This window comes from Pelmatolapia mariae, linkage group LG23, assembly GCF_036321145.2.
Source record: "Pelmatolapia mariae isolate MD_Pm_ZW linkage group LG23, Pm_UMD_F_2, whole genome shotgun sequence".
Classification (NCBI taxonomy): Eukaryota; Metazoa; Chordata; class Actinopteri; order Cichliformes; family Cichlidae; genus Pelmatolapia; species Pelmatolapia mariae.
The window spans coordinates 16,050,231-16,074,935 of record NC_086246.1 but is presented as its reverse complement, the minus strand read 5'-3'; the positions used below and the strand labels follow the sequence as shown (position 1 = coordinate 16,074,935).

Sequence of the window (24,705 nt, the reverse complement as noted above, 5' to 3'; positions counted from 1 at the left end):
TTGCGTTTAAGCTGCTGTGTGTCTGATAAACGTTTAGACGGTTAAATAAGACTGTTGTCACCAGGAAATCAAAAGGTATGTCTGCCTTTTCTGTAGTGGACTTCTCTATTGTGACTGACGCTACTGCGGCTGCAGTTAGAGAGGCTGTTGTGATCTTTGTAGTTTCCCTGGGTTTCTATTGTACTCTAACCTTCTGCCTGTGGCTTCCGTGTCATCCCTTTGTGAATGTCAGGAAAACAAAACCTAGCTTTTAAATAGATACAGCCACCATGACTTTCTCCACTGGTTTTCAAATTTGGATTTTAGCATTTTGTTCACCCCCATGTTGGGTCTTTACCTTACAATATAAAGCACCTTGAGATAACTGTTGTTATGATTTGACAGTTCAATATTAATAAAGCTGAATTGAATTGGATTTCTGGAGCTAGACGGGATGTCATTGGCTAATGCTAATGCTAGGTTAGTAAGCTACTGTTTGGCATTTAAATGAGTTTAAAATGCTCCAAAAGGGAGAAAGGTCATAAAGATGTACGAGAGGTTTAATTCATTGACTTAAATTAGGTGTGACCACCCTCCTAGTAAAGCTCAACTTTGAGGCTTCACATAGTTCACAAAGGTTGGTTCAGTGAACATTTAGCCTGTTTATAGCTAGCTTATAGTTAGCTGTTAATAAATGTATTAACTTGCTATAAGCGTGTAGGTTCTCAGTCATCAGGGTCATGGTATTCTAAGGAGCTTGGAAAGAAAAGCTACTTAACTTCTTAATTGCTATAGAACCAAAACAGTTTCTTTGTTGAGCATTTTAACATGGGCGTCTGTGAGGACTGACTAATTTTAGAGGCGGCCTCAAGTGGCCGCATAAGGAATTGCACTTTTCATTGACTTCATTTTCTGATCTAGAACTGGCCTCTTGCTGCTTTATTTTGACATGTATTTATTTTCTTTATTTGGCTTGCTGTGGTGTTTACTTTCTGACTTTGTTCTTTCTTCAGCTTCATTATTGTATGATTGTGACATCTCTGTATATATTTATCTGTGTGCTTTCCTTAGACGTTGTCAGTTTGTCAGGTTCCTTACTCCATTGCCTTTTCTGACATTTACAAAACCCAATGCAAAGACTTTGAATATCTCATCATCTACAGATCATAATGTAATTAAATAATTCAGAGAATCTGGACAAATCTCTGTGTGTAAGAGACAAGGCTAAAAATCTGTTTTGGATGCCAGTGATCTTCGGGCCCTCGGTCTGCACTACATTAAAAGTGCATCGTTCTGTCGTGGAAATCACTGCATGGACTCAGGAACACTTGCAGAAATCCCATATGAGCATAATCCAGAAATAACAGCATCTTCTCGTAGCTGAAGCTTGTTCAAAATGGAATGAGGCAAAGTGGAAAACTGTTCTTTGATCAGACGATTCATAATTTGAAGGTCTTTGTGATAAACATGGACACCACATCTTTCAGACTAAAGAGGAGAGGAAGCATCAATGCTCAGTTTGAAAGCCTGCGTCAGTGATGGCATAAGAGTAGACTCCAACAATTTAAATGGGCTGTCTGCAGTCCAGACTTTTCACCAACTGAAAACATCTGGAGTGTCATGAAATGAAAAGTTCAACCTGTGCTAATATGCTTTATGAAACACAAAAATGTCTACATTTAATGTTTAAATGTTGAAAGTGGGCGCCCAGAGGTTGAGCAGCAACTACTTGTGATTGGTGAAAAAATTCAGTGCAATCAACTGCTGTTTATTCCTCGTGACAAAGTGGTTATTGTCCTATATTTTACTCTAGTGAGCCGTTGAGAACTGTGAATAGATCGATGCCGTATAATCCCACAAAACAGCAGCTGCTTCAGTATAACCAAAAAAAAAGTTTACAAGATAAGCAGCTCTGAATAAAGTGACAGTGACACGTTGGGTAACATGGTGAAAGCAGCATATGTGAACTACAAGCGTTCGCATTACTGGGTGAGTGGGTGTTAGTTACCCCATCTGCAACAGAATAATAATGGGAAAAAAAAATACACACAGTGACTAAATGTCCCCTAAAATAGAAAGCACATCAGCAGCAGCTGCTGCTGCCGCGTTCACAGCGCTTAAGTGATCAAGGCCGCACTGTCCCCTTAAAGCTAAACTGCAGCTTTGCCTGTTGGAGGCTCTGAAACGCAACCAGTGAAAACTGTTTGAACAATCCAGTCTCCGTTACCCAGAGGTTGTGCTTTGTTATATAAGGAAACAGCACTCTCAGCGTGAACCTTTTTTTTTTGTTAACAAAGACGACAAGAAAAGGAGCCACATCAAGGACGGTGATGCTGTTTCAGGGACAGTCTACTGCATATGGATTGAAAAGATTTGTGAATGAGAAACTATCGTTTGCTCCTCTCTGTGTTATTTACACTTAGAAAAGATGCATACATTTACATAAAACCATCCCACGTGCAGCTTTAAGATATGAAAAATGGCTCCGGTGTTTTCTTAGGTGATATCGGTTCAGGTTTGGAGATTTGATTCACACTGAGGGAAAGGACTCGTCACCAAATATTATTAAAATGAATAACAACATCTTACCTCCATCTATATCCTCACTGCCGAAGTGGTTCCTGTAGAAGAGCATGAGCTCGATCCGGTAGCACTTGTAGAGCGTCACGAGGCAGATGAGCAGCATCAGGATGGCTCCCAGACCTCCGGCAAGCTCCACAGTGTACATCAGCTCCGCTAGTAAGCCAAAACATAGGGTGGAGTGGGGATGGGGGGTAAAAAACAGAGAGGAGTGAGGGGAAAAAACAAGCAGGATATCCAGTCTTCCAAAAAGTGCCAAAAATCAAACCCTGCAAGCTGAAAAATTTCTCTGATTTCCAGTAAATGTGGATAACACGGGTGCTTCTCATTAGCATTTTTCATGCCTTCCCTCCTTTGCAAATTGATCAGCGGTGCAATCAATTTCCCTTATTTCTCCAGAAAGCGACTGCTTGGACCGACTTGTTTCCAACCATCAATTAACCATCCTCCTTCTTTTATAATCCGTGGCTAATTTCAAGCTTTTTGAAATTTTCAGAAAAAAGTTAAACAGGTTTTTAAGATTTGAGGATTTTGTAATCACAATAGTCATTACGAGGTTTTGTTTCCCTTAAAAAAACAAAAAAATCATTTTACTGCAGACATTTGACTCTGCAAGACTACCTTTATTTTATCACAAATTCTTAGTCCTTTGCTTTTCTAATTCCCTTGTATTTCTTTTCTTTTACACTGTGGTGCACTGGAGCAGGTTTGTATCCAGTAACGGAACAGCAGTAAATAATCAATCAAGAAGTAATGCGTGACGCAGTCACAATGGTTAAAAAAAAGCTATTTATTATTAAAGACTGTGTGTTGTGAAATGGCTTTGTTGCACCTCCACATTTGTTTGGAAAAAAAGGCTTTTATGAGTCTCCCGTGGCTGCATTCATTCAGCATGTGTTTGTGTCACTTTTTCTCGCTTTTCCTCTCCATCTTTTGCGCGTTGCTTATTGTGGCTGGACCGGCTCCAGATGACACATAACTCAAAGCAGAATGAAAGTACAGCCAGTTCTATACCTGTCATTAAACGCCTCCTGGCTTGACTGGATAATAATAATAAAAAAAAGAAAACTCACACTGAGGCAACTAGTGCGACAATAGCATGTGACAGATCTGAGCACCGCGCTTATGAAGATCAGTTACATGAGAGCGGCTGCTGAGAGGTGAAGCTCCTGGCTGTTAGCTGAACTGCCCGGTACACAAACAGATCGAAGCAGCCTGCGCTTCCTGCCATCTGTCATCACTGCAGCCCGCCATTATCTCATGAAAACATGAAGGATCAGCGGACGCTAAATTCTAGGAACTTCACTGGTGATAATTCAGTTTTACGGTGATGTGCAAAAGTCTTGAGTCACCCCTCATTTCTTCATATTTTGCCAAGAAAATGAGAAATATGTGCAGTGATTTATTGTAATGTGAACGACCATGCATGGAAACGGAGGCAAAAACACTTTTTATGCAATTCTAACAAGCTTGAAAGTGAATATTTGGTATGACCCCATTTATTCTTGATCACAGCCTGAACATTCATAGGCAGCTTTCTCGCCATTTCTTTAGTTAATCTTCAGGAATAGTTCTCCAGGCTTGTTAAAGGACATTCAGGGCTCTTCTTTGGATGTTGGCTGCCTTTTCTTCTGTTCTCTGTCAAGATGATCCCACACTGCTTCAGTAATGTTGAGGTTCGAGCTCCGGGGAGGCCAATCCACGATTGGTATTATGGTCATGCTGAAAAATGAAGGTGTTACCAATCAGATGGTTTCCAGATGGTATTTCATGGTGAACCAAAATCAGACGGTGCTTTTCTGAGTTCAGAATTCCATCAGTTTTTATAGAATCTCCAACACCACTGTCTAAAGTGCTCCTCAAACCATGACATAGCCTCCACTGTGTTTCACAGATGACTATGGACACTCGCTGTTGTACCTCCTCATAGACTTTTCATTTCATCACTTCATCAGACTTGTTTCCACTGATTTTCAGTTATGTTCTTGTGCAATATGGCATACCTCAGTCTTTTTTCACTGTTTCCATTCCATAAAATGCCTTCTTCACAGCCACACTTCCATTTTTGAGGCTTCAGGAAACCTGGCTCAACTAAAGGGTCAGATGCATCTCTCATGTCCTGTGTCAGGTCTTTACTGGATTTTTTGTCCTGTTTCTTAAGAACATGACTTGACTCAGACATTGTGTATTTGCTGTAGGCAGTTTTTTAGGCCTGCCACTTTTATCCTCTACTTGTCGAATTTCCTCAAACTTTTTAAGGACACACTGCACACCGTGTTGAGATATGGCACGTTTTCTACAAATAACTCTTTCGGGATCACTCTGTTGGTGAAAAAATGCAATTTTATGCCAGTACAAATCAAAAACACTATTTAAAATTGGTTCTTTGCAAATTGTCTGTCATGTGTAGACAACACCGGCTCATCCCTTGAGTTGCGCTTGAATGATTTATATGTCAGTGCTAAGTGGCTCAACTAACTAAAAATGGTCAGGTACAAGGACTGCACTACAAAGAAAAAAGCAGCTAATGTTCAAAGAAAAACAATGAAAGAGCTTCTGAAAGCCTGGAGAACTATTGCTGAAGACCACTTTAAAAAATACAAGAAAGTCTGGCTCCTTGGGGGTAAAATAAATGAGCCTTAAAACTATTGCACAGAGTGTTTATCTACTCATGGTATCTTAAAAAAGGTCCATACAATGACATTATTCAGTCAGAGTTTGCCTCGGGCGAATCGAAGGTGATATGTCACACTACTGGACAATGGACTCAACCATTAGGCTGCACGGTCTAGTAAGTTGCCTTGAAATTCAGGTCGTTTGCTTTGTCTTTTCATGCTCTTGTCTCATTTTCAAGGCTTTTTCTTTGTTACAGTGTTTTCTGTCCATCTTTTGCAGTTTTCTTTTTGGCTACGCCTCACAAAATCTGGGTGGTCAGCCTTCATTGGCTGACTAATGGACAACAGTAAAAAACCTGGACTGACTGCAAAGCTGCGCATACACATAAACACGGACAGAGAGGCCTCGTGTGCATCACCATCCATCACGGACGCACGTTTAACCTCGCTGGACTGCGCGATGCCCGTCCCACTGCAGCGGCCATCAGGCTGACAGCTCGCGTGATGAAGGATGATGTTCTGGAGAGCTAACGAGCACGGCACGTGCCGCTTCATCACGCCTGTCCCGCAACGACCTTCAGCCAAACTCACAGACGAACATATGCGCGAGCGCAAAAAAATACTCAAAACAAACGCAGGGAAGCATAAACACAGCTTTACCCCACTAAGCCTCAGACTTTCTCCCTTTGCCTTAGTTTCTGTCACTTTGGCCACCAAGTATCATCCCGACTTAGTTTTCTCTGAGAGAGGTGCCGCAGCTAACAAGCACCACGAGAACCCGGAGCCCTCGCTTCTTCTTTACCGTCCTTTCCCCCGCCACCCTCTCACTCTGCCCTCCTGCCATAGCGCCCACCGCTTCTCCGCTCAGATATCTGGACAGTATAACGAGCCAGCTGCTTCTCAAGCAGCAGAGATTACAGCAGAGGAGGCCAATTCTTCTCTGCCTGGCATCCATATTGTAGCAGCGCTGCAGAGGGACAGATTAAGACAAATTAGCTCCTGACGACTAGAAGGCTGGATTTGATGGAGCCACATGGCATCGGGCAATTCATCATCTCGTTCTCTTGCCCCCATTTCTGCATCTCTCATCGTCTAGGGATGTGGATGAAAAGAGGGATGATGAAAAGGCGAAGCACTCATTCACTAGTAAAATAAAATTTGGAAACCTGAACCTGCTGCTCTTCGCTTTCACAAATGGAGAATCTACGCTGAACTTCCAGTGCTGGGAGCAATTTACTGTCAGTGCTGCCGGTGTTGTTAATGCTTGGAGAATTCCAACTTCTCGACAGCAAGAAGAATAAGAAGTTGAAATAAGGATGCTAAGACTTCATGCTATGCATATTCTGACTGATGCGCCATGATTATCTGCAACGAGGGGAAGGAGTAAAGTCATTCCGAGTGCTGTTTTCAGCTCCACGACACAAGTGAGGAGACGCATTTTAGAAAAGCAGTGTTAACACTAACTAGTCCTGCATGGAACCTGCGCTCTACAGACACAGCACAAAACCCCAAACAACACTGAATTGAGTCAATTTCATGTGGTCTCGCTATCCTGCGAGAGGACAGGGCTAATCTTCCCCTGTTTATTCTGAGATTCGACTTTGCAGCATAAGCCCCTTTAATATAGCAAATGGAGGGGAACTGGGCTGGCATCAAAGCTGGATCCAAAGCAGTAGGCTTAAAAGAGAAGAGAAATATCTTACTATGTTAATGTATTCAATGCTGACAACTTTAAGGATGCAAAGACACCTCCCCCCCTCGCTTCCTCTGGCCTTGCCTAATAAAAAAATATGAAAAAAAAAGACTTACATAACCACACTGAAGATGTGCATCTCTCTAAAAAAGTCATCATGGAATCAACTTTCAAACAGTCGATCCTCAGTGAGGCGAAATCATAGGGAAATTTTAAAAAAAGTTTGCTTGGATAAAAACCCTGGAAGCCGGGGAGGGGCGGAGGAGACAGTCGCCAGTGATGAAAGATGAGAAAATGAGTGAGAGTTCAGCGATCAAAGGAGGATTTGTGTGTTGGGAGAGGTCACTGCCAGACACTCAAACAGCTTGTCTAGCATCACAACACCGAAGGCTGCCTCTCTCAGTAAGTAATTTCTCTTTCTCTCTCTCCTCCACGCAAACTAATGCTTCCTCAGGCTGAGGTGGATGAATAGGCTTTATGCACTATCTACCAAACTGTCCTATTTTCTTTCCCTCCCCGAGGCAGGAAACAACTGGTCAACTCCCAGGATCCCGCCAGTAGTTCTTCTTTTTACTCGGTGAACTGCTGCAGGAGATTCTCTCCACTGTCAGAGTGGAGGCCTGTGGTATTAAATGGTGCTCTTCTCCTGGAAAGCTGTAACATCCCATTATTAAATATAAAGGCTACTCTATTCATCTGCTAGATTTATGTTGAAATGCACTTCCTGTTTAAATACCGATTTTTCTTTTTCCAGCTTGCATGTGAATCTGTGAGCTTGGCTCACCTTTCTTGATGAGTTGGACGTTGGCCTGTCGCCGCCCGTTGCCATTCTCCACGTAGCAGGAGTAGTTGCCCAGGTCGGCCTCCTCCAGAGACTCGATGGTCAGAGAGATCGAAACCTCCTGCTCTCCCAGGTGCTCCCGGATTGTCCTACAGGGGGGAGCAGAGAGCAAATGAACAATAAGCGTGTGCAAGTTGGTGAAAATGAATCTCCTTAGGCTGGTAGCGTGCTTCGCAGTGAGTAACGAAGCAGGGCGGGGGCCGGGTAAACAAATGTTAATATAGTCATTAGTTTAATGACCCAAAAAGCTAGCTAATGGGGACTTCTGCTTAAGACCAGACACTTTATTACCTGAGCAGGACGCTATTTATTTAATGTTCTTGAATTATTCCCACAAAAAACATCTAAAAGCAGCGTTTGATTATAAAGCAGTCAAAGTAATTGGTTAGTTTATTTAGGTGCTTTATTGAGTAAATGTAGATAACTCCCTGTTTTGGCTTTTATTGGCCATATCTTTAATATTTCGGTTTACTCTCAACACTCTTATCAACTCCACTTTAGTCATTACTTCTGTTCACATTAAAAAAAAGCAATAATAAAACCCGCTATGCTCTTTCTGGCCTGCAATAAAATGGCATAAAATAGTGTGTTATTGGAGTATTTTGCTGCAGGATGTGGTACAGACCAAAACAGAAGCAATGCGGTGTCCTAGAACCCAACTAGCAGCATTGCTTTGTGCCTGCTAGATGCATAAACTGGTATTGCAACAGGGTTATAAGACGTTGCGCTGACCCAAGCTGATCAAAAACATCAGTTATTGAAGCTTTAAATGTGGACTGTTTAATTATTTGGTCTCTTGGAGACAATATAAGAAGTTAAAAATTGTCTGGGAAAATGTTGGCGAAGAGACGTGCAGATGAAGTATGGCTTCGAGGTTTGTTTTCATCAATTTTATTAATTTGTTGCTGTAACCTCAGCTGTGTAGTTGGCTGGTTAATGGTGGTTCTTTATAAAAGGAGTTAGATTAGCTGTTAAGAGACCTTACCTTGATTTTATCTGTTCAGAGCGTGCTTCATCCAGCAGACAAAGAACAGCAGAACAGCAGACAGCAAAACCCCCGTGCACATGCACAACTTCATTAAAAAATTAAAATTGAAATATTCATTCAAATTAAAATAATTCATGATTTTATTAAATATAATTTAATTTTGAATGCAACAGCAGCACGTTGAAAAAAAAAGCTGGAGAGGGTCATGTGTTGCATCACTAGTAAAATGTTTCTCCATTGTTGTCTGGTAAAGGATTTCAGAGTCGTAGTTCAATAATGATTAAGTCCTGTCTTTATTGTTTGTTTGACTCCTACATATTAGCAGGAAAACACTTGACTGCGTAGCTGCCTAATGTTCAAGTATCCTTAAAAGTCAGCTTCTAACTTGTGTAATTACTGTTTTGATAACTTTGTCTGTCTAAGGCTAAAAAGAATTAAAAACTTCAAGGCTTACTAACAACTTTTTTACTAGACCAGTGATAAAGCCACTTTGTTATGTACAAAAACTGCACGTTCATGCAAATATCTAACCAACCAACCAATCACAGGGCAGCAACTCAGTGCATTCAACCGAGTAGGTACGGTGAAGACGGCCTGTTGAAGTTCAACAAGACCAGATTGCTTCAAGATGATGGGAAGGCTCAAGATGATGGGAAGGCTGTTGAAGTTCAACAAGACCAGATTGCTTCAAGATGATGGGAAGGCTCAATAACTCAAATAGCAACTCATTATTATATGCAGAAGAGCATCTCTGCGCTTTCATGTAGATGGGCTACAGCAGCAGAAGACCACATCTCATTCCCAGTCAACTAAGAACAGGAAACTGAGCCTAAAATTTGGAATAACTTAGCCGGGTCTGATGACGCTTGAATTCTAATGCAGCAGATGGTACAGTCAGACTCCAGCTTTGGCCAAGTGGCAGTGTCATAAATAATTGCCTGCTTCCTTCATTTTTCTTACATTTTAAGAAATCGCTACAGAAAGTGTTTGCCTGGTGCGGCAAGGCAGATATTGTAGACTTTTGGAACTAACTCACTCCAAAGTCTCTCCTCTCTGCTTTGGACCCAAACACATAAGACAGCGTTGGACTTTTGAGGTGCCATCGTGATGATGAAAGGCTGATTTGCTGTTTGAGCCAAAGGCAAGTGTTGAACATGAAATGTCTGATGGTGGACAGATTCTATCAATTAATCAGGAGAGATCGGCTAATGCTTTGCTGTCAAAAGTTTTTGGACTTTTGGTTGGTAAAACGAAACTAAGATACAGATTGTTTGGTAAAATTTCAGCATCATCATAACTTCAAACACGCTTTCGAGCAGGGATTCTAGCTGCCTCATTACTGACTGTGAGGTGTACATCAAAGTAGCGTCTGAAAGCTTTTAACAAGTTTGATTGAGACAAAGAAACAAAAGGAACAGAAAGAATTCTGACTCAGAACGTGCAGGGCTGAAAGGGTACACATTTTCTTATTCCAGTGTTTGCAGCTCTGAAAACACAGACTCCAAATACAAACGCTAGATCAGAAAAAAACAAAAACAAAACTAAAGTCAAAAAGTCATAAGAGAGAATATTGACTCTTTAATAAAATATCTTCTTACCAAAAGGTTCACCCCAAGTAAATCTGAATTCTGTCTACAGCGTGCATCTTAAAATCCATAAATCATGACCTTGGAATTACTTCTGTCTGGGTAGAGTGCAATTGTGAGACACTGTCTGAGATAAACTATGCACTTTATACCTATACAGTGTATATCTGCAACTATTTTTCCCGAGTTCTAAAGACCAGGCATCTACAATAGACACAAGCTCAGCTCAGTTCCAAGCTCTACTTTTTCCTGACATAAAGTATGTGCTAGCAACTTTTTTAGATGGTAGCATTTTAGCGCATCAGTGGAACAAAACTACATGAAGGTAGGAGCTGCCTGTCCGTGACTGCCGATAAGCAAACACCATATGAGTCATGACACATTTCCCCCATGAAAATTACTGCTCTGTTGACTCGCTGAGGCTCTTGACGTTGATTGCTTGTGACACATTGGTATGGGGATAATAGTGTGACTGTCACGATGCACTACAGCACCGACCTATCACACAACATTTTGCCAGAAGGTTTAGCGAGATGATGTTTCTGTTACAAAGTACTCCCTTTTCTAGAAATCTATATACTCTCCCACATTACAAACAGCGTGTGCAAAGAGTAGAATCCATTGCTTCGACTATTTGATCACAGTTGGTGTGCTGGAGAAACACTCTGATACTTGAAAGCTTATTTTCTTTTTCTCTTGGCAGGATATTGTGTTCATTAGCATAAAATGGATTTTCACAGCCTTCTCTTCATTATCATTGTCTTCCTTGTTTAAGAGAGGAGAAAGAATGGTGTCATACTGTAGCTAAGTGGCTTCAATGAGAGGCACTGACAGGAAGAGTTGACACCAAAACCCTCAAAGTGTCGAGGTATATTCTCATGAATTTGAACAAAGTAAGCACTTTTTCCAACTAAGCTGTTCTGTACAAGAGCCTGGCTCCTATTTAATAATCTCCGGTAAGAGGTAAATCCCTTTTCAGCTTAGAAATCAGACCATGTGGCTTTTCTCAGAAAAATTCAAAGCTTCAGAAAGTGAGAGAAAATAACACTATTAATGCGTGGGTCTATATTTAAGGGTGAAAAATAAAAATAACCTAAAGTTTAACATCAGCCACCAAGAGAAACAGTCTCACATGACGGCCTCATAGGAAACTTCCACGGATCACTAGAGTCATTTTGTAACATCTCACTATTGCACTATGTCAGTGGAAAAATTCCACCTCCACCATGGACATGGTGCCAGTGTTGGTGAAGAGCGTTTGAGCTTTTTGAGGACCAACTCATATTTCAAAAAGTTTGTACGAGCACAGTATGAGATAATAATACCATCAGATAATCATGGTGGACAAAGGCTAGGCTGCCTCTCCCAGGCACTGGTAAATTCCTTCCTCTCCAATTCCACTAAAGTCAGGTTCCCACTTTGAGCACCAGCACTTTAATAGTAAACCAGTGCTAAACAGTTTATGCATTTATTGGTATATTTCTTTGGTGTTAATGCATCAAAATGGTTATAAATGAGGCACTTTGTTGGTGGAGAAGAAATAAAACGAAAGTGAAATGGTAGAAGAAATATCAAAATATCAAGTTTAATTGATTCTAAAGTTTAAGAACTGTTGAATTAAAAAAAATTCTACAGCTCATCAGTCATCAAGCATATTTTCAATGTGATAGAGATAAAAAAGCAACTGAAAAGCAGTGCGTGTATGTCTGTTCCCTAAGTTTATCAATGTGAGTGAACATTTACAAGTTGGATATATCGGGCATAGTAATTTATGGCGACATTACACCTATGTTACATGTACTGGTATGCTGTTAACATGTTACATGTACGCTGCCAGTAAAACAGAAGAAGAAGAAGAAACTAGAAAGCGAAAATTTCAGAAGAAATTTTAAGTGTGCCTATGCCGCTGGTAAACAGTGTAGTTTGCCATTCATACAGCTACAGAGAGCAAAACTCAGCAGAGCAGCCATTCTCCACCATGAACTATGGTAAAAACAAACACCGCTCGCGCCTCACAGATGACAGCTTACAATTTTGGGTAAAGATGAAGTGACTTTGTACAGCCCCGATTTGCAGACGCTGTGCACATAGTTTCATGAGCAGAAGTCCCATTGTACCACGGCAGACCCGACAATGTTTGCATGAACACGCTTTGAAGCATTACGTTATGGACCACTTTTCACACATAGTTGGTGTACCCACACAGCCGGCTGTAGCTTTTCAACTCACAGCCTGACACACACCCAAAAAACAGCCGAGAGAGCACAGACTACGCCAGAGAGGCGTGATTGCAGATGCCGCTCAGGTGGGTCCACCTCCCCTGCAGCGGCACTGCAGACCACGCCCCGCCACACACATCAATCACGTAAAATAAATATTTATGCACTTTTGCATTCACTTTTTGTTTTTTGTTATTTTTACACAGTGTTCTGAATGATTAACAATGGTCTACAGACAATCTTGTGTATTATTATACAAACTTTGGTTGTAAGATGCCCTACCTGGCCCCCTGGCAAAAGCTTTGCTAGATCCGCCCCTGCACAGTTACCAGCTGTCAGCTAAATAAAAAAGGAGCTTGGTGTTTATTTCTCTCAGAAACAGTTCATAACTTCCCTTCAACTCATTCATGTCACCTAAAAAAAAGGTAAACCTGTTTCTCCATCACCAGTTCAGCTCTGATGATTCGGTAAGGTCATCTCCTGGTTTCCACCAGCCGCTTCTACAGCTGTGGCTCCAGCAAACATCAGCTGATACTAGAAATTAAAATCAAATGAATTCTAACAACAGCTGATCAAGCTTAAACGTGCTGCTGTTGTTTAGCGCGATAAACAAACAAGAGAGAAAAGCCGATCATTGATCAGTTTCATGACTGAAGTTTGAACAGGCGAGAGAATGACAGGGGAGGCTGTCATAAAGTTCAACATCAGTAACTTAGCGCGCACACAGCTGTATAGAAACTCCGTCGTGCTAGCTAGCACGCAGTACGAGTTATTATAACTGATTGTAAAAAGTCAGCACAACGAAAATAAACTACACCTAAACTCGGTTTATATCTGACCCAAATAGAGTGCAGTTCATAACTTCTTACCTGAAATTCAGTTCACCTCACGCTCTGACCGGCAGCCGCCTGCTTCTCCTGCCTTCGGTTTCCCTGATCCACGATCTACCACCGGTTGATCGGCGGTCGCCTCGCCGCCTCGTTCCCTGCATGCTCTGTCTGACACACACCGGTGGATAGCTGCCCTCGGTTGTAGCTCCGCGTCAGCGACCACCAAACAACTCAGTTATTTTTTCCACATCGACCAGCATCTGGACAATCCACCGCCTTTCACTGTTTGTACCGTTACTAAAAAAAACCCCTCATCGGCTCATAAAAACGAAAAATAAGTCCAGCTATGACCCTGAGTCAAAAAGACAGCCAGTTAGCTAGCTAGCTGTCTAGCTCTTTGCAGGCACCGAAACCATCAGAGCTACTATGGGATGTCTTGGTAACACGAGCACATATTTGAAGTTTACATCTGGCCAATCCACCACCTTTCACTGTTTATACCGTTACTAAAATGAATAAATAAATAAATCATTTATTTATTTAAAATAAGTCCAGCTGTGACCACGAGACTTTACGAAGGACCGGGTGTGAAACCAGAGTAAGCCGCTCTCACTGTCATCCAGGCCGGCTGTAGCTTGTTAGCAAAGCCGCGCTAGCCACACTAGCCAGCTAGCCTCAAGCAGAAACGACATCGTCAGAACATTGTCGCTAATATGGGATGTTTTGACAAAATGAGCAGATATTTGAAGTTTACACACCTATATTCTCGCCTGAAAATATCTTAAAAGTTTATTTTGTGACCTAGAAACAGTATTAAGAGGAAAATAAAAACTAAGTGATGGCCGCCATTGTTTGACTCGGCAGAGGCGTGCTATGAATTGTGGGATATTGAGTTTTCCACCAAGCATTACCGTAACTTTTGAATGATTTGCACAACCTTAAAAATTCCAATGGCTCCTGAAAGCAGCGACGCTGTGCGCACCGTTGATATTGTCATCATTACGGTAATCCAAATAAGGGTAGACAGGCCGTACTACTCCCGGCATACCACTAGAGAGAGCCAACACACCACAAATGAAGTTTGAAATTTGTATCAGTGGGACCAAAAGATGGAGCCAACACACCACAAATGAAGTCTGTTTCTATGGCGCCAAAAGAAGAATCTTTCTAAATTTGCACTAAAATATTAATATTTAAAAAACTATAAAAGTCATAAACACCAAAAGTGTATACCATACTAGTCCAGCTCCAGCCGCACAAAATGATCTAACATATGTAACCCTATTGTCAAAACTGTTTGGCAGAGAAGCGCGGGAAAATTTTCACTAAAATATTAATATTTAAAAAACTATAATAGTCATAAACACCAAAAGTCATAGCACACCATTCCTGATCCAGCCGCACAAAATGAGGTAACATATATGAAGCTTGTCTCAAAACTGCGAGGCGAGATTCGCTGCAAAATTTCAGGCGGAAACTGAAGAATAATAATAATAACTAGAAAGCGAAAATTTCAGAAGAAATTTTAAGTGTGCCTATGCCGCTGGTAAACAGTGTAGTTTGCCATTCATACAGCTACAGAGAGCAAAACTCAGCAGAGCAGCCATTCTCCACCATGAACTATGGTAAAAACAAACACCGCTCGCACCTCACAGATGACAGCTTACAATTTTGGGTAAAGATGAAGTGACTTTGTACAGCCCCGATTTGCAGACGCTGTGCACATAGTTTCATGAGCAGAAGTCCCATTGTACCACGGCAGACCCGACAATGTTTGCATGAACACGCTTTGAAGCATTACGTTATGGACCACTTTTCACACATGGTTGGTGTACCCACACAGCCGGCTGTAGCTTTTCAACTCACAGCCTGACACACACCCAAAAAACAGCCGAGAGAGCACAGACTACGCCAGAGAGGCGTGATTGCAGATGCCGCTCAGGTGGGTCCACCTCCCCTGCAGCGGCACTGCAGACCACGCCCCGCCACACACATCAATCACGTAAAATAAATATTTATGCACTTTTGCATTCACTTTTTGTTTTTTGTTATTTTTACACAGTGTTCTGAATGATTAACAATGGTCTACAGCCAATCTTGTGTATTATTATACAAACTTTGGTTGTAAGATGCCCTACCTGGCCCCCTGGCAAAAGCTTTGCTAGATCCGCCCCTGCACAGTTACCAGCTGTCAGCTAAATAAAAAAGGAGCTTGGTGTTTATTTCTCTCAGAAATAGTTCATAACTTCCCTTCAACTCATTCATGTCACCTAAAAAAAAGGTAAACCTGTTTCTCCATCACCAGTTCAGCTCTAATGATTCGGTAAGGTCATCTCCTGGTTTCCACCAGCCGCTTCTACAGCTGTGGCTCCAGCAAACATCAGCTGATACTAGAAATTAAAATCAAATGAATTCTAACAACAGCTGATCAAGCTTAAACGTGCTGCTGTTGTTTAGCGCAATAAACAAACAAGAGAGAAAAGCCGATCATTGATCAGTTTCATGACTGAAGTTTGAACAGGCGAGAGAATGACAGGGGAGGCTGTCATAAAGTTCAACATCAGTAACTTAGCGCGCACACAGCTGTATAGAAACTCCGTCGTGCTAGCTAGCACGCAGTACGAGTTATTATAACTGATTGTAAAAAGTCAGCACAACGAAAATAAACTACACCTAAACTCGGTTTATATCTGACCCAAATAGAGTGCAGTTCATAACTTCTTACCTGAAATTCAGTTCACCTCACGCTCTGACCGGCAGCCGCCTGCTTCTCCTGCCTTCGGTTTCCCTGATCCACGATCTACCACCGGTTGATCGGCGGTCGCCTCGCCGCCTCGTTCCCTGCATGCTCTGTCTGACACACTGTTGCGGGTTCCATTCTCTAGGGCAGGAAATACCGTGGTATCCCGTACTTCTCATGGAGGAATAAACCACATACACGTTGTTCGACTTTTACATCCGAGGCACACGCCTTCCTTTGCGCCATCTTTTATTGACCACACACTTCCGTATTTATACCTTTCAGTTTAAGAGCACATACATATTTGATAGGGCAACACCCCCACTTGCTCTTAACACTGTACATTACACATTTACATGATATACATACTTCCATAACATTCACAGATTAACATTTATGTTCCAAACAAAACATGCGTAAACTTATCCATTTTCACTTTACTTACAGACTTAGTCATGATGTCTGCTACCATGTCTTCTGTTGCACAATATTCAACTTGTACTTCCTTCTCAGTTATAGCAGACCTAATAAAATGATACTTGACATCAATATGTTTACATCTTTGACGGTTTATAGGATTCTTGGACAATGCAATTGCACCTTGATTATCTGCAAAAACAGTAACTAGTGAATAGTGCCTTTTCATGTCCATGCCATTAAGTAGCTGTGAGAGGTATAAGCTTTCTTGTACTGTGGCGGCCATCGCCATGTACTCTGCCTCGCACGTTGACAAAGCTACTGTAGCTTGCTTCCTGGTTTTCCAGCAAATGACTGGCCCATTTTTGGATAGTACAAAACAATAACCCGTTGTACTTCTCCTGTCACTCAAATCTGTGGCCCAATCTGCATCGCTGTATGCTATAAGATTTAAGTTTCCTTCTGTTCTTTTATAGCACAGCTCTTTGTTTAGTGTCCCCTTAAGGTAACGTAACACATGTTTTGCTGCTGTCCAATGATGCTCTTTTGGCTCAGACAGAGATTGTGACAGTTTACTCACTATCCAACTCAAATCTGGTCTTGTACATGTCATTAAGTAAATCAAACTGCCCACTAATTCTCTATATTTTCCTGAATCAACTGATTCACCATGTGCATCAAAGTCATTTTTGAGTTCACAAGGAGTACAACGTGGCTTACAGTCAGACATTTTAAACTTTTCAAGGACTTTTGTGATGTACCGTGTCTGGTTTAGTCTTATCTCATGGTTCTCTTGTATACAGTCAATACCCAAGAAATGTTTGAGCTCACCAAGATCCTTCATCTTAAATTTCTCATTCAACATTTGTTTCACGTTTCCAATAGCATCTTCACTGTTGGCAGCTATGATTACATCATCAACCCAAATGATAAGAATCACTGTCTCACTCGCTGTCTGTCTGGAATATACACAATGGTCTACAGGATTTTGTTTGTAACCTTTTTCACATAAATGGTCATGTAACATCTTATTCCAGTTCCTGCCAGATTGTTTCAAACCATATAGTGATTTGTTTAGTTTGCAGACCAGTTTTTCACCTGTGTCTGATTTTACTTCAAAACCTTCTGGTTGCTGCATATACACCTCACAATCGATTGGGGCGTGCAAATAAGCAGTCTTCACATCCATTTGATGGAGTGTAAAGTTGTACTGTACTGCTAATTGCATCAGAATACGCACCGATGTCATATCTGCAGTCGGCGAAAAGGTTTCTTTGTAATCAATGCCTTGAACTTGGCTATAGCCTTTAGCAACATATCTTGCTTTAAATGTTTTAGTCCGATTCGGGTTCTCTTTTATCACATACACCCATCTCCCTCCCACTGCTTTTTTACCTTCTGGCAACGTGGTCAGAGTGAATGTATTATTGTCTTTCAAAGATCTCATTTCATCTTCCATAGCGTCTGACCAACACTTAGAGTTCGATGACTGCATAGCTTCTTCAAATGTCTTTGGTATGTTATACATCACCCTGTAACAATAATCTACAGTCAGCGATGTTTGGTCATCTTCTGCAGTTTGGACATAGTCTTTCAGGTAATCTGGCCTTCTCCTGTTTCGTTTAGGATATCGTTCAGACTCTGTTCTGTCTGAGTTTTGTGTATCATTTATACCATTGTCCTGAATGTCACTTTCAGGTTCAAGGATCACACTTTCATTTGATCTCTGGTCATTCCCTGTTTTGTCCATTCTAGCGGGGTACTGCAAAATGTCCCCTGGAGTCAGGTCATTATCTTCATCGTCATCATCCTGAATAGTCTGGGTTTGGTGCTCAACTACACTTTTAGTGAGGAACTTGACCAACCTATGTTTAAGAACCCGTCCTGTTTTAGGGTAGTAGATTAGATACGACGGACTGTTTTTATCATAACCCACAAAAACCCCTTCGTCACATCTCGCATCTAACTTCTTTTTTTTGTGCCCGTAACCGTAGCAAACTGATCCAAAAATCCCCATCCTCGACATGTCTGGCTTCTTTCCTGTCAGCATGTAATAAGGGGTTTGCTTTGTGCGTCTGACGTAACACCTATTACGAATTACTGCGGCAGCCATAACAGCATAAGTCCATAGTCTCTTTGGCAGGTTACTTTCAATCAACATACACCGTGCCATCTCAAAAAGTGTTCGCCATTGTCTCTCGGCAGTCCCATTCTGATGAGGTGAATACGGCGCTGATGTCTCATGCTTTATCATGTTTTTGTTTAACAATGTCTGAAACTCTTTAGATGTAAATTCAGTTCCATTGTCTGATCTAATTCTCTTTACCTGCCCATAGGGGGCGACGTCTGCCAAAAATCTTTCAGTTGCTTTTACAGTGTCACTTTTAGCCTTTAAAAAGTACACAAACATTGTGCCTGAGTAATCATCAGTAAATGCTAACGTGTACCTGAACCCGTCTTTAGCTTCTGGTTCTATTGGTCCGGCCAAGTCAGTGTGCACTAGCTCTAATGCTTCTTCTGCTCTTTCATCAGGCTCTCTATTCCTGGTTTGGGTAAATTTCCCTTTTATACACACTTCACAGTCTTGATAATGTTTAGTTTTACCTTTTATTTTCATACCCTCGGTAATGTTCTCTAGTTTAACCAAGTCTTCATAGTTACAGTGGCCGAGGATTTTGTGCCAAGTCTCTACATCATGACAGCCATTGCATTCGTCGTTGTCAACATGATGATCAGATGTAACACTGTTCAAATAGTATAAGCGTTCATATTCACTTATCTGAAACCTTGTCCCGTTCTTATGGATAAGCTGGTTGCAGCCCTTCTTGAAGGTTACTGAGGCTCCTTTGGCCGTCGCCGCCTGGACCGAGAAGATATCTTGCGGGTAAGAGGGAATGTAAAGTGCCCCCTCCAGTGTCGCCTTCACCTTTCGTCCCTCGCTGTCTTGTAGATAGACCTCCACATCTCCCCTCTTCAGTGCGACCCCACTCGTCCTTGTCCCATCAGCTAACTCCATGAAGTGTCTTCCAGGTGTGAACGTCTCATCAAACTTTTTGAATCTCTGAATGTCCGTAATAATGTGAGAAGTAGCCCCTGTGTCAACCATTAGGCCTCTCTGTTTCAGCCCTTGATTTACACAGTCTTTAGCTTTGAACACGAAACTATGATCTTCTGCATCAGTTACGTGTTTAGCAGTAGTCTTCTTTCGTCGGCGACAGTCACTGTCCTTATGCGTTGAGCTTTTGCAGTAACCGCACCACTGCTTCTCTTTTTGTTCTTTCCTTTCGGCCTTTGTGTAACACTCATGTGCTATATGACCCTTTTTCTCACAGTTGTAACATATGATTTCTGCATTGTCTCTCTCTTTCTTCCAGTTATTTGCCTTCATCACATTATCTTCAGAACATGTGGCCTTTTCGGTGCTCTCATAGCTTCTTAATTTAGCTTTAAATTCACTAAATGTCATTGCTTTGTCACTGTGGGTTACGTGTATGGAGAATGGCTTGAAAGATTCAGGCAACCCTTTTAACACCATTGCAATAAGCAGTCCATCACTTAATGTCTCTTCTGCATTCCTCAGAGCTGTAATGGCAGTCTCAGCCCTTATCATATAGTCTGTGACGCTCTCACTGGGCATTTTCTGTAGCGACGTTAGCTCTGTGTACAGGCTAATCACACGTGGTGGCCCCTTACCAGCGTAGTGCTCTCTCAGAATCTTCAACGCTTTCCGTCCGTCATCCTTGGCATCTCTCATCACAAGTGAAAGACTTCTGTCATCCAATACCTGGATTAGCTCTGCATAAGCTACTTCATTTTTGTCATCCAAGTCCTTGTCGTCTTCATCCGACTCGCCGGGCTCGTCCAAAATGGCGGCCCTTAGCCCAAGTAGCCGCAGGTATCCCAGGAACTTTGTTTCCCACAATTCGTAGTGTCTCTCGTCCCCGTCGAAGCACAGACGGTTCCACCGGCTTCCCACATCCCTCCTGGGCCCATAACCTGTTGCGGGTTCCATTCTCTAGGGCAGGAAATACCGTGGTATCCCGTACTTCTCATGGAGGAATAAACCACATACACGTTGTTCGACTTTTACATCCGAGGCACACGCCTTCCTTTGCGCCATCTTTTATTGACCACACACTTCCGTATTTATACCTTTCAGTTTAAGAGCACATACATATTTGATAGGGCAACACACACACCGGTGGATAGCTGCCCTCGGTTGTAGCTCCGCGTCAGCGACCACCAAACAACTCAGTTATTTTTTCCACATCGACCAGCATCTGGACAATCCACCGCCTTTCACTGTTTGTACCGTTACTAAAAAAAACCCCTCATCGGCTCATAAAAACGAAAAATAAGTCCAGCTATGACCCTGAGTCAAAAAGACAGCCAGTTAGCTAGCTAGCTGTCTAGCTCTTTGCAGGCACCGAAACCATCAGAGCTAATATGGGATGTCTTGGTAACACGAGCACATATTTGAAGTTTACATCTGGCCAATCCACCACCGTTCACTGTTTATACCGTTACTAAAATGAATAAATAAATAAATCATTTATTTATTTAAAATAAGTCCAGCTGTGACCACGAGACTTTACGAAGGACCGGGTGTGAAACCAGAGTAAGCCGCTCTCACTGTCATCCAGGCCGGCTGTAGCTTGTTAGCAAAGCCGCGCTAGCCACACTAGCCAGCTAGCCTCAAGCAGAAACGACATCGTCAGAACATTGTCGCTAATATGGGATGTTTTGACAAAATGAGCAGATATTTGAAGTTTACACACCTATATTCTCGCCTGAAAATATCTTAAAAGTTTATTTTGTGACCTAGAAACAGTATTAAGAGGAAAATAAAAACTAAGTGATGGCCGCCATTGTTTGACTCGGCAGAGGCGTGCTATGAATTGTGGGATATTGAGTTTTCCACCAAGCATTACCGTAACTTTTGAATGATTTGCGCAACCTTAAAAATTCCAATGGCTCCTGAAAGCAGCGACGCTGTGCGCACCGTTGATATTGTCATCATTACGGTAATCCAAATAAGGGTAGACAGGCCGTACTACTCCCGGCATACCACTAGAGAGAGCCAACACACCACAAATGAAGTTTGAAATTTGTATCAGTGGGACCAAAAGATGGAGCCAACACACCACAAATGAAGTCTGTTTCTATGGCGCCAAAAGAAGAATCTTTCTAAATTTGCACTAAAATATTAATATTTAAAAAACTATAAAAGTCATAAACACCAAAAGTGTATACCATACTAGTCCAGCTCCAGCCGCACAAAATGATCTAACATATGTAACCCTATTGTCAAAACTGTTTGGCAGAGAAGCGCGGGAAAATTTTCACTAAAATATTAATATTTAAAAAACTATAATAGTCATAAACACCAAAAGTAATAATAATAATAATAATAATAATAATAATAATAATAATAATAAATCCGACGAATAGTAATATGTGTGCCTCTTGGCATAGGCACACATAATAAATCCGACGAATAGTAATATGTGTGCCTCTTGGCATAGGCACACATAATAATAATAAATCCGACGAATAGTAATATGTGTGCCTCTTGGCATAGGCACACATAATTACATAGTCATGCTACGAGTGAGACAACGCAGCGCGCAATAGTAATAGGTGAATATTTAAAAAGTAAAAGTATTCAGTCTGATCTTGATCCTAGAATTCCGAGCCAGATGAAAGCCCTAGCATAAGTAGTGGTCAGAGGAAAGAAAAAAAAGGTATACTTGGGACAAATCGAGCAAATTCCGCTATGTCTGGTATGCAGGGCTTTTTCTAATGTGAAAAATGTGCCGTGGCTCCAAAAGGATGGGAAACACTGTGCTATGTGTACGTTATTGTTTGCAAATACATTTTGCCAAAAACAATTTTTACTGCAATGACACTTTAGGGTGACTAGAATGTGACACTAATTGTGCCCTTAACTAATTACTTTGTCTTACACAATGAATATAAATATAAAGAAAATCAATGTTTTTATTGTCATTTTTTTGGTGTTCAGCTATTTCTTACATCTCATCTAACCTTTATCACATCTCACTATATACAGAAGATAAAAAGCAAAACATACACGTCTGTGTATCGATATGTCAGCGAAGCAAACAAGTGGCGCAGTCCTGGTAAATAATTTCCATAGTTGTCATTATGCCACTGAGATGCCCCTGTGAGTTCTAAATAACACCCCAGATATTGTCACTAGGTGCCTACATTTTCTTATGTAGTCAAGGCCGTGCATCAACATCCATATTAACAGAATTACGTGTTTAGGAGACCTCAGATTATGTAGCAGCCATGTGAACAGGTGCATCTACAACCAAGCCTAGCTGTAAACAGACAGAGCAGAGACACTGGACCCATTATTTCTGTTCTCCAAGAAGGCACAACCTCAGCTACATGAGGTATGATATGATGATGTGAGATGGCAGGGGCTAGTAGGTAAAAAGAATGCCTGCTGGTAATATCTATGGAAGTGATTGCAGATGATAAAAACCATTCAAATGGATTGAGAACATAAAAAATGAGTGTTTCCCATAACAGGATACCTGACCTCCAGTCAGTCCATTTCACAGTTAACCAGAATTAGCATAAAACAGGTACTAAACAAAACTTTGGAAAATAAAGATCAATGTCTACTTATAAAGCCTGTTTCGGAACAACTGTTATAAACGAAAAAACAACAAGAAAACAATGCTCGTTAAAAGAGCAAAATCTGTCCTGCTGTGCTGTTGTGAAAAAACAGGCATGATATACGAGCAGATAATCTTTTTAAGGTTACCAAAATTACAGCTATTTCTAGCCTCTGTTTAATGACGCATGGGGCTAATAGCACAAAAAGGTGTGAGTGCCACTTGGGCATTTGTCTGCTGCCTGCTGCAGGGTATTTGAATATGAAAACTCATCTAATTCTTGTTGATCAATGAACAAGCCAAACAAAGCAGACTGGGAAGTGCTGGGAGGATAAAGAATAACTATAATACACCCACTGCTGCCATGGCAATATCTTACATTAGCTTTACAAAGTGCTGCTAATAATTGGTGTCCCACATAGAAATGATCACTCTGCAGTGAAACTTCTTTTATTGACCATGCACAGAGAAGAACTATTAGAGGTAATCATTTTGTAGCTACGTGGACTTATAGCAGCTTCATAAAACCTAATAATGAAGTTTTACTTTTTAAGCTGGTCTCCAGCAAATATAGCAGAAAGGTTAGCTCCTGGGGTAAAGGTTATGTGAGTATATAAGGTAATTCTTTTAGGGTTTTCTCACAGTGCCTGTGAGCTCATCGTTCTCCATTGAGAGGCCAGTCGGGCAGATATGACAGGGGATCACAAGGCTGAGACATAGATCCATGCTGATGGTTTTTTAAAGAGGCGGCACCCATGTGTAACTCAACACAGATTGAAACACTTAAGGTGTTGGCAAAGGAAAAAAATTAATCTTTGTTTACAAAAAACACTCATACCCATCATACTTGTTACTGAAAGTCTTAAGTGGAGGACTAAGTGAGTTCCTGGAAAACAGGAACCGTGAAGTGTGAACACACCCACACATACATCTGCCAGGTCCCTGGCACATATCTCGGGGTCAAAAAAACATCTTGGTGTTTTGTGACTTAATGTTTCAAGGGGTAAATCTACCAAAGACCTGACATCAGTTTCAATGTAAACAGTTTGGAGTAAAAATAACCCCCCCCCCCCACAAAAACCACAAACTGTTTTCTAACTCAGGTACACTTCGGTAAATCAGGTTTACCTGAAAACAAGGGCAAGGGTCTGTGGCCTATGTGATGGAAAACTACAGCAGAAGTGAAAGCACACGCCACGGTGGCTGGGAGGCAAAATATTGCATCATTATTCATCTCAAATATGAGTAAACATCACATATTAGCCTGAAACACTATATCTGAAAGGTTGATTTGAATTACTGTAGATCAGAGCTGATCTGAAATATAATATTTTATACAATGACAGATCATCCAATGTGCATACGATTTGTGCTGGCATGCATGTGCAGCGCTGTTGCATCAGTAAGCGGTAGGAGTGCTCCACTTTTCAAACTGTCAGATAATGTTGGCAAAGGACTGTTATTTCTACTCTGCACAGCTGTGAGACTGGATATTCTTATGTGCAGAGCAACATTTGGGAATATATACATTGATGTGCATACTTGAAAATGTACATATGGATGTTTG

At 41.4% G+C, this 24,705-nt stretch overlaps 1 protein-coding gene across 3 annotated transcripts in view; it reads right to left on the bottom strand.

Moving 5' to 3' along the window:
• LOC134620172 (interleukin-1 receptor accessory protein-like 1-B) overlaps positions 1 to 24,705 on the bottom strand; it is a 335,420-nt gene that overhangs the window by 16,884 nt on the left and 293,831 nt on the right. For all 3 annotated transcript variants that reach the window (XM_063466189.1, XM_063466190.1, XM_063466191.1), the window contains 2 exons: positions 7,652 to 7,797; positions 2,569 to 2,715 (listed from right to left, as the gene is read on the bottom strand). In XM_063466189.1, coding sequence (XP_063322259.1) covers positions 2,569 to 2,715; positions 7,652 to 7,797 — 293 coding nt within the window. The remainder of the gene's footprint in view (positions 1 to 2,568; positions 2,716 to 7,651; positions 7,798 to 24,705) is intronic.